Source organism: Hemitrygon akajei, chromosome 8 (genome assembly GCF_048418815.1).
Source record: "Hemitrygon akajei chromosome 8, sHemAka1.3, whole genome shotgun sequence".
Lineage (NCBI taxonomy): Eukaryota > Metazoa > Chordata > Chondrichthyes > Myliobatiformes > Dasyatidae > Hemitrygon > Hemitrygon akajei.
In genome coordinates, this window is record NC_133131.1 from 14,935,218 (window position 1) to 14,950,354 (window position 15,137).

The 15,137-nt window shown below is 42.2% G+C and overlaps 1 protein-coding gene across 1 annotated transcript in view; it reads right to left on the bottom strand.

Annotated features, from left to right (window-relative positions):
• The window catches only part of LOC140731661 (LHFPL tetraspan subfamily member 7 protein), a 313,609-nt gene extending 299,700 nt beyond the window's left edge, over positions 1–13,909 (bottom strand). The window contains exon 1 of the mRNA XM_073053296.1: positions 13,311–13,909. Within this exon, the coding sequence (XP_072909397.1) occupies positions 13,311–13,622 (312 nt within the window). The 5' untranslated portion in view covers positions 13,623–13,909. The remainder of the gene's footprint in view (positions 1–13,310) is intronic.
• Between the last annotated feature and the right edge of the window lie 1,228 nt (positions 13,910–15,137).

Sequence of the window (15,137 nt, forward strand, 5' to 3'; positions counted from 1 at the left end):
GTTACTCAATGTGAAGTAATTGCACTGAAAATGCACCCTTCTGCTTTCTGAAAACAACTGCATTGAAATCACAGACCGACTTCTTTCAATGTGACTGAATTACTTCAACTGAATGGTGGTTGTGGGTCCATGACTTAGAACAACGGTTTTTTTTTTACTGTTGGCAGAAAGACTCGAATGCAGCCCAGACCACTGAGATGATGACATTCTTTCTCTGAAGGATGCAAGTACCTTTACAGTTCCTCATAGATTAGACTCCGCATATAAAGAGCCATCATTCAACATATAATTGACAATAAATTGGTGCTTCCACTCAGAAAGGGAAACAAAGACCATTAAGGAACATATTCTCAATTAGTGGAAAGCCTTGTACTTGACCTTTAAAAAGCTCTATTGATGCCACATGATTTCAAAGTATAAATGTGACAGGTTCTACGTAACCCTAAGCCTTCGGGGTAGGGAATCTTTGCCTTTGTTTAATAGGTTTTAACTGAGACAATTCACACAATAGTTTCGCACTTAGTAGATATAAAATTGTGGATATGATGACTTTAATTTTAAATTACTTCAGACAGGAGCAGCCTTTTGAGGTAGTACAGGTTGAGTATCCATTATTTGAAAACTCAACATCCGAAAACCTCCGAAATCCGAAGTTTTTTTTTTTGAGTGCTGACATGGTGTCACAAACGGAAAATTCCACAAGGCACTGGGAAGATTCCCAGATGATGTGCAAGACTCTTTATATAAATAGAGTGCCTAAGACCTTTGAACAGTACTATATTTGTCAATGTGGAGCAGAGAGCAAGCTTATAAATCTGGCAGGAGCAAAGGACGTTGGGAAAGGTGAGCGCCATGGATGGAATGTATGATTGGTGGCAAAGGAGTGCCAGGTGCAGGGGTGGGGCAGTTGGCATGGGTGCAGACACACCTAGCTCTGAAATATCAAGCAAGGTAAATTGATTCTAAACAATTGGTTTATTGATCATTACAGAATGTTTCTTCCTGCTCCCTTTCCTCTTCCTTCCCCTTTTCACAACCATGCCCCCTTCCCACTCTCCACAACAGAAACCCATATTAGAATCAGGTTTATCATCACTCGCACATATCATGAAATCTGTTTTTTGTGGCAGCGGTACAGTGTAATACATAAAATCACTACGGTACTATACAAAATTCTTAGGCATCCTAACTATATGTGCCTAAGACTTTGGTACAGTACTGTATGTAATGAACAGATGTTAATGAACAATATTAAAATACTGCATAAGGTGAAGTGTGAAGATCTCGATTGTGTATTTAAAGAGTGGATTCATTAATGTTGGAGCAAACTTATGCTACTTGATGGTATGCTGATCATGAAACAAGCAAAGATCTATCACAACAAACTGAAAATTGAAGGTAAATGTGAATATTCAGCAGGCTGGTTGTAGAAATTTAAGAAAAGGCATGGTATTAAATTTTTTAAATATCTGCTGATCACGAAACAACAGAGAGATTCATTGATGAGTTTGCCAAGATTGTCGCAGATGAAAATCTAATACCAGAACAAGTCTACAATGCTGAATTTTTTTAAAAAGTTTTATGTAAGATATTTAAACAATTCTGAATCCACAGTCACATTTCCACAGCTCCCATGCCTCATGACCTTCAAGTGCCTTACTAAAAATAAAAGTACACCACATCCACTACTCTACCTTCAATTTCTTCTGTCATCTCCTTGAAAAATTCTAGGTCATGAGGCAAGACCTGCCACTCACAAAGCTATGCTGACTGTCCCTAGTGGCATTTTAATTCCACTTCACAATCAAACATGTCAGTCCCAGTGGTCATCCATTTTAATTCCATTTCCCACTCCTATGTGTAAATCTATGGTCTTCTCTACTGTCACGTTGAGGCCACACTCAGGTTGGAGGAGCAACACTTTATATTCCATCTGGGTAGCCTCCAACCTGATGGCACAGACATCAATTTCTCAAACTTCTGTTAATGCCACCCCCTTCACCATTCCCATTTCCCTCTCTCACCTCATCTCCCTATCTGCCTATCACCTCCCTCTGGTGCTCCCCTCTTTTTCTTTTCTCCAAGGTCTTCTGTCCTCTCCTATCACATTCCCCCTTCTCCAACCCGGAGTCTCTTTCACCAATCGACTTTCCAGTTCTTTATTTCACCCCTCCTGGTTTCACCTGTCACCTTGCAGTTCTTCCTTCCCTCCCTCCAATTTCTTACTCTGACTCCTCATCTTTTTTTATCCCCAGGGTCTCAGCCTGAAATATCAGCTGTATTCTTTTCCCACTGATGCTACCTGGCCTGCTGAGTTCCTCCAGCATTTTCTGTGTGTTGATCACATTGTGTCTCTTCACGCTGAGCCAAGGAAGCTTCAACACCAATCCCATTCAATAGGCCAACAGAAGAACAAAACAACTCTCCCTCATTGCCACACTACAACCAGGAGCAGGAGTACAAACTTACAGCCATTTATAGTGGTTCCTCCTGATATTTATGGGGTGAACATCTGTTCATGGGTGTATAATCAATAGTAATTTTTTTGTTTGTGGGAAGAAACAGGTTCCTGCTTGATAGTGTCTTGTGGATGCACCAGACCACAGTTTGGTTATAGAAACTAATTTTGGTGGATAAATTCATCTTTGGGCTTTCTGTGAAAGGGTAGGGGTGGTGGGCGTGGTGGCATTGACTGGCAGATATACTTGCTTCTGAGTGTGGATTCCACTGATTTCAAACATCTGGAGGAGAATATAGCTGGCAATCAATATTCTTCTATACATATTTTACCAAAGATTTTTTTCCTCTTTGGGCTTTTGTTTTGCTTTCATACCCAATGGCATAAGATTATAAATAGCACAGGAGAGATTAATAATGAACATTTGATTCAACATTATCTATTTTGGACTCAGAGTCAATGTGGCTTCCTGGAGGCAGTCATAGAGTGGGAACTGGGTCCACGGCCATCTGATCTAAATGTGAAAGACTTGCAACGAAGTCATAGGAACAGACCAAGGGAATGAACCATTAGAGCTCTGAAAAAATTAGAAGACCCTTCACATGCTAACGTTAATCATATCAGAACAAGAAAGATGATTTGAAGGGATCAACAAAATAATTCTTTTTACAATAAAATGCAATGGCTTGGGTAAAATCCACAAGGGAAAGTGCGTGTAGCAAACATCAATTTCTGATGATTAATGGCTCGTTAATGTACAGATGTAACTGGAATCTATCTAATGCACTCAGCCATTAAGTTTTCCCTTAGAAGAATAAATCTCCATTTGGGTTTATATAGTGCTACACGAATTCCAATTTCAAAGTAATGAATGAAAACAAAAAGAACAGCTTATCTCCTTTTCTCAGTCAAAGCATCTTACACCCGAACCATAGGCCCATTGTACATGAAGTTGCTCCATGAACAGTTCCACTCTGGACAGTTGCATTTCTCTGAACCGTTGGTTAATAGTCACAAACTGAATCTCAGCAACAATGCCCTAACTGGTCAAATAGTATTTTGATTTGCTTTGGCAGTGTTGTAGGAGAGACCCACCAGCTATTGAAGCAACACACACAAAATGCCGGAGAAAGTTGGCAGGTCTGGCAGCATCAATAGAAATTAATGCAGAGCAGAAGTTTCAGGTCAAGATCCTTCATATCAAGACTAGGGAAAAAAAAAACTGGGGGAAGATGCCAGAATAAGGTGGGGGAATGGGAATGAGAACAAGATAAATGGTGATAGGTGAAGCCAGATGAGTGTGGGGTGGGGGGTGGGGGATGAAATAAGAGACCCGGAGTGACTGGCAGAAAAGGTAAAAGGCTGGAGAAGAAGGAATCTGATAAGGAGACCGTGGGAGAAAGGGAAGGAGGAAGGGCACTAGAGGTAGGTGATAGGCAGTTGAGGAGAAGAGGAAAAAAGGCCAGAGTGGGGAAATGAAGAAGGAGGAAGGTGGAGCAGGGATAGTATTTTAGCAGAAGTTGGAGAAATCAATGTTGAAACCATCTGGTTGGAAGCTACCTAGAAGGAATATGAGGCGTTGATCTAGACAGAATATAAGCCATTAAAATGACAACGTTTTGTTTGCTGAACAAGTTTCAGTTGTATCCAAAGATCAGCTTTATTTGCCACATGCACATCAAAACATACAGTGAAAGGGATATTTTGCATCAAATCAGTGAGCATTGTGCTGGGCAGCAGGCAGGTGTCGACACTCTTTATGCGCCTGCCCATAACTCACTAACCCGAACCAAACCGAACGTCTTTGGAATGACAGAGGAAACGGTTACGGGGAGATTGCACAAACTCCTTACAGGCAGCAGTGGGAATTGAACCCCGATCGGTGATGGCAGGCACTTTTATAGTGTTACTCTAGCTGCTACAGGGTACTGCAAAGTCATGCTGGCGGGTAAAACGTGAAGTCGCAGAACAGCTAAAGCATCGGGAAGTTTTCTGTGCAAATGAATGAAGCCTCGGTGAACTGTCACTAACACATTCACTCTGAATCAGGAGCACATGCTTTTTTCTTGCTTGACTGCAGGCACAAGGAAAAATCATTCAGCTCGGAATAATACAACTGAACACCCAGCATCTGCAGAGCCACATCCTTTCTATAAAGACCTACTTACAGTTATCTTGAACTGTAATAAATAATGCATACTGTGCAATGCCTGAGATCAAGTGGGAGATGAACTTGGCCAACATTTGCCATGTCTGCATTACAGAATCTTTCTCAACCATGAAATAAGATACATAAAATTTTTTACTGTGTATTATCTTTTATATCTGTGTGGTAAAGAGATGGCATCATTTACAGTGTCTTTCAGAAACATCTGTCATTAAAAACTATCCATGCACATGCATTTGCTCATCTCAAATCTCTGGACTGGGACTTGAACACAGAATTGACAGGCTCCAGGGGTGAAAGCACCATCAACTGAACAATTATTGATGGGATGAAATCAGGTTTCCACAGCTTGGTGATGGCAGCCAGTGATTAAACCTGAGCCCAAGAAAAGGCAGAGGGAAGTGAATACATTCCTAATGGGAAAGCTGCAGTTCCTCGTCTTCTTCAGCATTTAAATTGGTACAGTATTGCAATCCCAAATGTCCTGTTAGACTGATAGAGCCAAGCAACCTAATCAGATATAAAAGCACAAAAGGTAGAAGAGGAATAAAAGGAAAAGCAGCCATCTTCTGTGGTGCTAAATCTGATTCCGGTTGAAGGGATGGTTTATTCACAAATACAGAAGCACTAAAGAGTTGCACAATCACGACTATCATGATTCCAGCGGCAGGTTAGCATCAAGACAAGCTAATTCCACAGCACGGCTTTACGGACCTGAATAAGAATGTCGGGTAATCAAAGGTTGGCCTATCATTGCCTCTGTGCCCTAGCTCCCATGTCTTAGTTAGTTGGACAATTTTGCTTTACTTTAGGAATGCCCTCCTGCTTTCGCTCTGCACTGATTCTTGCTGGAGGATAGGGAAAATCAGTTATTTTGGATTCATTTATGTATCACATGTACAGTACTGTGCACATAAATATATAGCTAGGGTGCCCAAGACCTTTGCACAGTACCGTGTTTGTCAACGTGGAGCTGAGAGCAAGTATGGAAATCTGGCGGGGGCAAAGGATGTTGGGAATGACGAGGGTGGAGCACCATGGGAGGGGTGTGGGACAGGTGGAGAGGGGGTGGTGGTGGTGGCAAGAGTGCAGACGCACCCAGCCCTGAGACACCAGGCAAGGTCATTTGACCTCAGGCAGTTAAAGAAGTTTGGTATGGGCCCCAAATCCTAAGAACTTTCTACAGGGGTACAATTGAGAACATCTTTACTGGCTGCATCACTACCTGGTATGGGAACTATACTCTGCAGAGAGTGGTGCAGACAGCCCAGCACATCTGTGGATGTGAACTTCCCACTATTCAGGACATTTACAAAGACAGGTGTGTAAGAAGGGCCTGAAGGATCATTGGGTACCCGAGTCACCCCAACCACAAACTGTTCCAGCTGCTACCATCCGGGAAATGGTACTGCAGCATAAAAGCCAGAACCAACAATTTCTTCCACCAGGCCATCAGACTGATTAATTCATGCTGACACAACTGTATTTTGATGTTATATTGACCATCCTGTTGTATATAATATTATAAATTGCACATTGCACATTTAGACAGAGATAAAGATTTTTACTCATGTGTATGAAGGACGTACATAATAAAGTCAATTCCAAACAATTAGTTAATTGATCATTACAAAATGTCTCTCTGATGCTTCCCACTCCCTCCCCTCTCCCTGCCCCTTTTCCCAACCATGATTCCCCTCTCCCTGCCCCCTTCCCACTCTCAGTGCACAATAGAGACCCATATCAGAATCAAGTTTATCATCACTCACATATGTCATGAAATTTGTTTTTTTTTTGCGACTACAATACAATGCAATACATAAAATTACGACAGTACTGTGCAAACGTCTTGGGCGCGTTGTTTATCGAAGACTTCAGCACAGCACTATCCATCAAAACGTGTACAGTGAAATGTAGCATTTGTGTTAACAACACAACCCAAGGATGTGCTGCAGCCAACCTGCCCGCATCATCCCCACATTCCGGAACCAGCATAGCATACCCACAACATGGAACAGAACAACAACACAACAATGAAACAAGACAACAGCAGCAATATGAGTCCCCTTCTACCCTCCCACCCGCCCGCTCCCACACATACACAGAAGCCTCCAATGGCAGGTCAGGCTGCCTCCAGCAGATTCATGGATTTGCAGACATCAGTCCTCTGACTTCCAGGCCAGGCTTTGACCATCAAGCCCTGATCTTTGGTATGGACCACAAGATTTGCCAGTGACTGGGACCCCTCAAACTTCAGGCCTTGAATTCTAGACTCGCAAGGACCTCTGACATCATGACTCACTGTGACTCACTGACCTGGGGGGTTCCACTGGCCCTCGTGCCTCCTGCCTGCATGGACCTCCAATCCCTGGACCCACCAACCTGATGGAGGAGTTGTCTACCTGGACAGTCACCAGCAAGCATCCCCAAAGCCCACCAACCTGGGACACTGGTCTCCGTCCACATTGGTTGCCAACTTGACATCTGTCTACAGGGATCGCTAACCTTTGACTGTGCAGGGCTCAGGCTGGACTCCAGCTTGACCTCTAACTCCCCCTTATCCCTGTCCCTAAACCTTAACCTGACGCCTAACTCCCCGCCCTGTCCCCTAAACTATCCCTTCAGACCTTATTCCACATGGAGGTAGTTGTCCTAGTGACTACTATCAACTCTGTTGATCGAAGCAAATAACAACTAAATAACTGGTACTAACTAAATACTAATAACTGTAACTTAAGCAACCCACACAAAATGCACTGAATTGGTCACAAAATAAATTTCATAGCATATGTCAGAAATAATAAAAACCTGATTCTAATCCTGATTCTAAAAATTGTTCTGAAGATGCCTTCACTGCTAACATCCCATGTGCTCTGCTAAAGGGTAAGTTAGGAAATCAAATGTAAGGAAAGGCCAAAATCCAAAGGAAGACACCAATAATCCCAAATGTTGATCAGTGGCCTCATTCCAGAGAGGGAGAAATCAAATGGAGCAGAGGAAGTTTAGTACATCAATGTTAGGGGATAGGATTGCACAGCAGGAGAATCAACTTGTAGTTCACATTCACTAATAAAAATAACCCGTTATATTTCTACCTTACAACCATAAGATGTAGGAGCAGAATTGGGCTATTCATCCCATCATGGCTGATTTATTACTGTTCTCAATCCCATTCTCTTGCCTTCTCCCCATAACCTTTGACATCCTGACTAATTAAGAACCTATCAACCTCTTCTTTAAACATGCCCAACAACTTGGCCTTCACAACCATCTGTGGCAATGAATTCCACAGATTCACCACCCTCTAGCTAAAGAAATTCCTCCTTATCTCTGTAGTAAATGGATATTCTTCTATTCTGAGACTGGTCCAAGGTTCCCCTATCATAGGAAACATCCTTTCCACATCTACTCTAACTAGGCCTTTCAATATTCAATAGATTTCAATAAGATCCCTTCCTCAGACTTCTAAACTCCAGCAAGGCTCAGAGACACCTTTCATTCCCAGCATCATTCTTGTGTACCTGCTCTGGACCTTTTCCAATGCCAACACATCTTCTTTTGTATAAGAGGCCCAAAACTGCTCACGATACTCCAAGTGTGACCTGACCAAAGCCTTATAAAACCTCCGCATTACATCTTTGCTCTTATGTATTAAAATATTTTAAAAGTAAATATGATTGAATTGTGCAATGAATTCAGGAAGGGTTTGCACACTAAAATTAATGTAGCATGCTTTAAATAAGTGATTTCCTATTGCGTTTATTGCTTATTTATTGAGATATAGCACAGAATAGGCTCTTCCAGCCCTTCAAGCTGCCTTGCCCAGCAACTCCTGGTATAACCCTAACCTAATCATGGGACAATTTGCAATGACCAATTAACCTACCAAATGGTACGTCTTCGGCCTGTGGGAGGAAACTGGAGCACCCAGAAGAGACCCACACAGTCACAAGGAGAACGTACAAACTTCTTACAGGCAGTGGCGGGAATTGAACCCTTGTCACTCATACTGTAAAGTGGTGTGCTAACCACTGTGCTGCCTAGCCACCCAAGCTGAACTGATTGACCCTAATTTCTTGCAGAGAGCAGCACATTAGAAAATTGTATTGCATATTGTACAATGCAGGTAAAACAACAGCAGCAATTAATATCACAAGATTTTTTAAAAATCCCACATTTTTTAGGACTACTTATTTTCAAAAGCTGTTCAAAAGATATGAATTCAACTGATGGCTATGGTGTGTTACTAGAGTGCAAAGCAAGCCAGGGTTGGTGATTGGCTACTGTACAAGGGGACGACCACAACCATAGTCGATTCTTATACTCCAGTTTAGGTTACCTTAATTGAACCACACACAAAAAAACCTTATCCAATTGTTTTCTAATCCAATGCAATTCAGACCAATTGTAGCAACTATCACTGCCACCTTATGGTCAATACAGAAGTGGAGGGAGTAGGGAGATGATCCCAACTCCACCCCAATATACCTTTTCATGCCATTGTATTTAATATTATACTTTACTTAAACAAAATCTTGTACTTAGCTGCCATCTTTAAATTCAAAAAATATGCTGAATTACTTCAGATAAACTTCATTAAATAATGGTCAACAGCAACTGACAGAGATATTATACATGATAGAACACTTGGCCAAATAATTTTAAAGAGGACCAAAAGTGGTAGAAAGAAGATAGGATTTAGGGTGGGAATCCAGAGTTTAAAGCAACATTGCCATTAGTGCTGAGATTAAACTCTGGAATTAATTGGAATGATTAGAGATCCAGAGATTGGGAGAGATCAAAGAGGGACATGAAGGAATAACAACTTGGGATGATTTAAAAACAAGAAGAGGAGTTTTAAAATTTCACTGTTTAAGTGAGCTCAAGAAGGTCACCATGCACATGATGCATGAAACAGGAATCTTGTATGAGTTTGGACATGGGCAGCAGAGTTCAAGATGTAAATTCTCAAAGGGAAAAATGAACACATCCAGCCAAGGATAGTGAAGGTCACAAATAACACAAAACCTGGTAGGTAGTTTTCTGAAGTAGATTAGCTGATGAAGGGGCAGAGTCAGATGGTGCTGAAGAGGCAGGGATCGGGGTATTATTTAGTAAAGGCTTAGAAATGCTAATCGAGGTGGCAAGAATGCAATTTTCCAGGAAATGGTTTTCCAAGCATGGTCTTCCCAATATGTGGCCAAAGGACACTTCTGTCCCTCCAGTGGACAAGTAGTCTAGTAATTCATATAGAGTGGACGGGAACAAGAAAGGATGAAGAAGGTTGCTGTGAATGTATGGAAACTGACACCGTTTTAAATAATGTGAAGGAGGGGAGTATCTAGATGAGAATCCTGATTGAGAAGTTACAGAACCTGAGCCTCCATACCTCCCTCTGCAGTTGGATCCTCGACTTCCTAACCAGAAGACCACAATCTGTGCGGATTGGTGATAACATATCTGCCTCACTGACGCCCAACACCAGCACACCTCAGGGGTATGTGCTTAGCCCACTGCTCTACTCTCTATATACACATGAATGTGTGGCTAGGCATAGCTCAAGTACCATCTATAAATTTGCTGATGATACAACCATTGTTGGTAGAATCTCGATGGTGACGAGGGGGCGTACAGGAGTGAGATATGCCAACTAGTAGAGTGGTGTTGCAGCAACAACCTGGCACTCAACGTCAATAAGATGAAAGAGCTGATTATGGACTTAGGGTAAGACGAAGGAACACATACCAATCCTCATAGAGGGATCAGAAGTGGAGAGAGTGAGCAGTTTCAAGTTCCTGGGTGTCAAAATCTCTGCGGACCTAACCTGGTCCCAACATATCAATGCAGTTATATGAAGGCAAGACAGCTACCATACTTCATTAGGAATTTGATGAGATTTGGTATATTAATAAATACACTAAAAAACTTCTATAGATGTACTGTGGAGAACATTCTGAAAGCTGCATCACTGCCTGGTATGGGGGCGGGGGGGGGGGGGAAACTACTTCACAGGACCTAAAGAAGCTGCAGAGGGTTGTAAATCTAGTTAGCTCCATCTTGGGTACTCTCCTACAAAGTACCCAGGACATCTTTAGGGAATGGTGTTTTAGAAAGGCAGCGTCCATTATTAAGGACCTCCAGCACCCAGGGCATGCCCTTTTCTCACTGTTACCATCAGGTAGGAGGTACAGAAGCCTGAAGGCACACACTCAGTGATTCAGGAACAGCTTCTTTCCTTTGCCATCCGATTCCTAAATGGACATTGAATCCTTGGATACTACCTTACTTTTAAAATATATACTATTTCTGTATTTTGCACTATTTTAATCTATTCAATATATATATATTGTAATTGATTTACTTATTTTTTTATTATTATTTCTTCTATATTATGTATTGCTGCTAAATTAACAAATTTCACTACACATGCCAGTGATAATGAACCTGATTCTGAGAAATGTGAACCTAGATGAGAAATGGAGGGGATGGGTCAGTGGATATAGAGAGAGAAACAATTGATAGTCTGGCCAAATCAGGAGAGATAAGAACGCAATCAGTCAAGTGTGGTCCCACCTACCTAGCTTGCTGTCAAAGTTAAAGTAACCTTTATTATTAAAATAAGCACATGTTACCTTATACTACTTTGAGATTCAGTTTCCTGCAGGCATTTAGAGAACAAATAAAGAAAAACAATCGAATTCAGGAGAGCTGGTGAACGAGGATGTTCAGATTTACTGTATCAAAGGCCAAGAAAAGCAAGGAAGGACAGATTAGCTTTGTCACACTGAACGCCTTTCGTGACATTGTACTTTCGCTCAATGGTAGGATCAAAATGCCAAATTGGAAGCTTTCAAACGGAGATTTGCAGGAAAGCTGGAAATCAGATGCGACACTGCACCTCAAAGGGTTAACAGAGCGGAATCAATGCAGAAACGAATAACCCAAAAGGCAGATAAACAGATTATACAGATGGATAACTCACACCCGCCATTGTAACAAGTCCTGTCAGCTCCTGATAACTATGAACCCATTCATAACGGAGAAAATCCAATATAATAAAATCCAATCCCATTCAATCCAATTATGTATCATTCCTGTCATACGTGTAACATTTAAGTACACAACCCTGGGTCCACAGAACCTTTTAAGCGACGCGGGTCTTAAATGTTCAGCGCACAAGCTAATTAATCTGGTGACTTTTATTGAGAACAGTAACAGTCGTTTGAAGTCCGGTCACGTTTTGGCTAAAGGAACTATTATCTCCCTGCAAACATATTTGCCAAGCCTTCTATTTTGTTTATGGGTGACTGATGATCCCAAAGCACCGTGCATCATTCCTACAAATCCAAGTGAGCTGATGATATGATTTAACATGACACGTATCACTATGCTATGAGCTTTGCCAGATCTATTGATCTGGCCTCTTTATGCTGCCTGTAAAGGGTTGCTAAATGAAGAAAAATACCTACTTTTATTCATAATTTATAGAAAATGGTGATTCAGAAATAATTATGACCCTTGGGGCAAAGCCTTACAATCAAGATCCAATTGTACAAATAATAAAAATTCTGAACAATTATTTTCGTAAACCAATACCTAGAGGAAGCAGACTCGGGGTTGGAAATATTAAATTCTGCTGATGTATCGGTACAAATCCTGTATCACAGTTTTAGGTAGGATTCGTAAAGCTGAGATGCGCTCCCGCTGCAGTTGTGACCGGTCAATGATCGCGGTGAAGGACGGCGCCGCCTGTTGTTTCAAGTAAAATTACCCGGTGCAAGGCACATTTCAGCAGAAGAGACTAACCCTTCAGTTAACCCTTTCAACTCCGTTTGTTTGTTGCAATTTTGTCCGGGAAACGGGCCGCACGGAAAGAGCGCAAGCGAACCCAAGTCCTTCAAAAGGACGATAATCAATAATACGGACTGTTACTAACACAGAGACTGACAATCCTCACTAAGACACCGGTTGTAACGACACACGAGAATCGCGACCCACTTACATTCTAGAGCTAACTACAATCGGTACACGTTACTAGAATGTAGGCTTCCTGGGAAAATTCATCACCGGGTGATTTTTCAGCTGCCACTGAGGATAGACGGTGTCAAATGAGGGCCGGGACCATGGAATCTCCAAGACAAACAAAAGCAATCTCTTTTCCACTTTTAACCTTTAGGACTGGGTGACCGAGTGCTCAACCGACGCGGATTGGGTTTGTCAGGGAAGTTAGTAGTGTATATTGTGCTGGGGAACTACATCTTTTAATCAGCCACCGGAGACAGTGGATGTTATTTCCCACCTCATTAATGTTTTCCGAACTCAGTGACATTAAACTATTCATAAATCCGTCGACGAATTGTCATTTCTGAGAAAGGACAAACGTAATATATAACCTACATAAATCATTTGAACTTGGCTTTCCCTGTACAATTATTACCCATTTGACTAGTGTAAAACTGTTACTTATTGTCCTGGGTTAAGTATTTATCATTAAAATATATACGCAAGTATACATCCACGTGCCTACGTATATTGATATATATAACATCTTAAAAGGTTTGCAGTCGGTGAGGTCTTCAACAGGACAGTTTGACTTTCCAAGTAACACACATATTGCAACTGGTGAATATAACTTTTCCCGTCTTCCGACGGACCCCCACCAGCAGCCCCTCCGTAATGGTTTACCTGCCAGGACCCCGAGGGGATGTCAGCGAAGCTCCCGAGGCTGCCGAAAGTGTAACAGTTGTAGACGGCCTCCGAGCAGTGCCAGAGCAGCCCGAAGCTCACCGAGTCCTTGCCTTGCTCCTTGACGATCCAGGCGGGCGAGATGATGCTGAAGCTGCACACCGCTACCAGGCAAGAGGAGAGCAGGACCCAGAGGCAGCCCACACCCGACCACATCCTTTGGACTTGGGGCAGCAGTCCGCCCGCTTGCACCTCGGCGAACCCCAGCTCGGCACCAGCGTCCTTCTTTTTGCGATCCAGCAGCGAATGCATCTGGAAGACAGCCGGGAGGTTTCCGCGTCCTCTTTCAGCCCCCCGTCCTCACCCCGCTGCCTCCAAGTCTTCACATGAAAACCCAGTGAGGTCAGTTTGTAAAACGGTCAGGAATTGAGCACCCGGGGTTCTGCGCTCAATGTTTGAAAATATATATTAATTATCCACAGGTTTCATGTCAGTCCTCCGAGTTGGAATCCAATGGGGAGGCAGAGTGTGCCTGCCGCCTGTCAGTGAGAACGTGGTGTACTCCGCAGCTTCCGTCCCTGTCTCTCTCTTTGCCGAGAGTGGGGAGCTTTTCACTTTGTAACGACAGATTGCTTTGCTGCGCTACATGCCAGTGCCGCTAGGCGAAGGCAGGTGGCTGCTCCATGTGAACCAATCCCGAGGTGGCAGGCGAGGGCGGAGTCGCTGAGGAGGGGAAAAAGGCGGAAAAATATTCACAGAGGCCAAGTGCTTGGGTTAAAGGGATAGGTGAAAGATAAAGTTTAAAATGTTGGCAGAGTATCGTGAGTGATTTGCTGAAAGCGCCCCTAACTTAAAATCCAGTGATACAAATTCAAAACTCATTGTGGACGCAGACTTAGGAGCCTGTCGGATCCATCTGCTCCACAACGAATCTAAACCCAATCCCCAGCTTTTCCTCATAACATTCAGATTGTTCCTCTGCAGATCTGTTAAATAACTTCTCTTTTCCATGCCTTGGAGCGACTTATTCTAATAAACGGTGGGCATTTCTGTGTTTATTTAACAATTTATGGTATGGTGTATTGCGTGGTCAGAAACAGAAAATCGTTTATCGTTCAGGTAAGTTTGTGTGTTGACTACTAAAAGGTGGTCAAAGTAGATCATATTTATAAATTCAGCCTCTCTATATTTTCCTGATAACTCTGCCATAATTTAATCAAAATAACAGTGAGCATGACAACATAATAATGAGACTGAGCTTTAAAATTCAATGTCACAAAACACACAGCAAGCCAGAGCAACACACACAAAACTGGAGGAACTCAACAAGTCAGATTCAGAATCAGGTTTATTATCACCAGCGTGTGACGTGAAATTTCTTTACTTAGCAGCAATTCAATGCAATACATAATATAGAAAAAAACCCAAAATATAATAATAAATAAATTACAATATACGTATATTGAATAGATTAAAATTGTGTAAAAAACAAATACCCCTTGGAAACGTCAACTTTTTAATACCACCCACCCCCAAGATGCTGTCTGACCTGTCGAGTTCTTCCAGTACTTTGCGTCTGTTACTCTGGATTTCCAGCAATTGCAGAATAAATTGTGCTTCTGACCCACAGAAGGCCATTCAGCCCATTAGAGCTATACCAATTCTGAAAGACTGACATGTCCCTCTGCATAGAATCTTGCAAATAAGTTCCAAAACATAACTAAGTGCTTATTATAAGGTTCATCACCATTACTGACAACAGACCCCCTGCCTAAAGAAATCACATTTCATCATCCTTCTTGCTCTGTTCCAAACAGAACTCCAAGT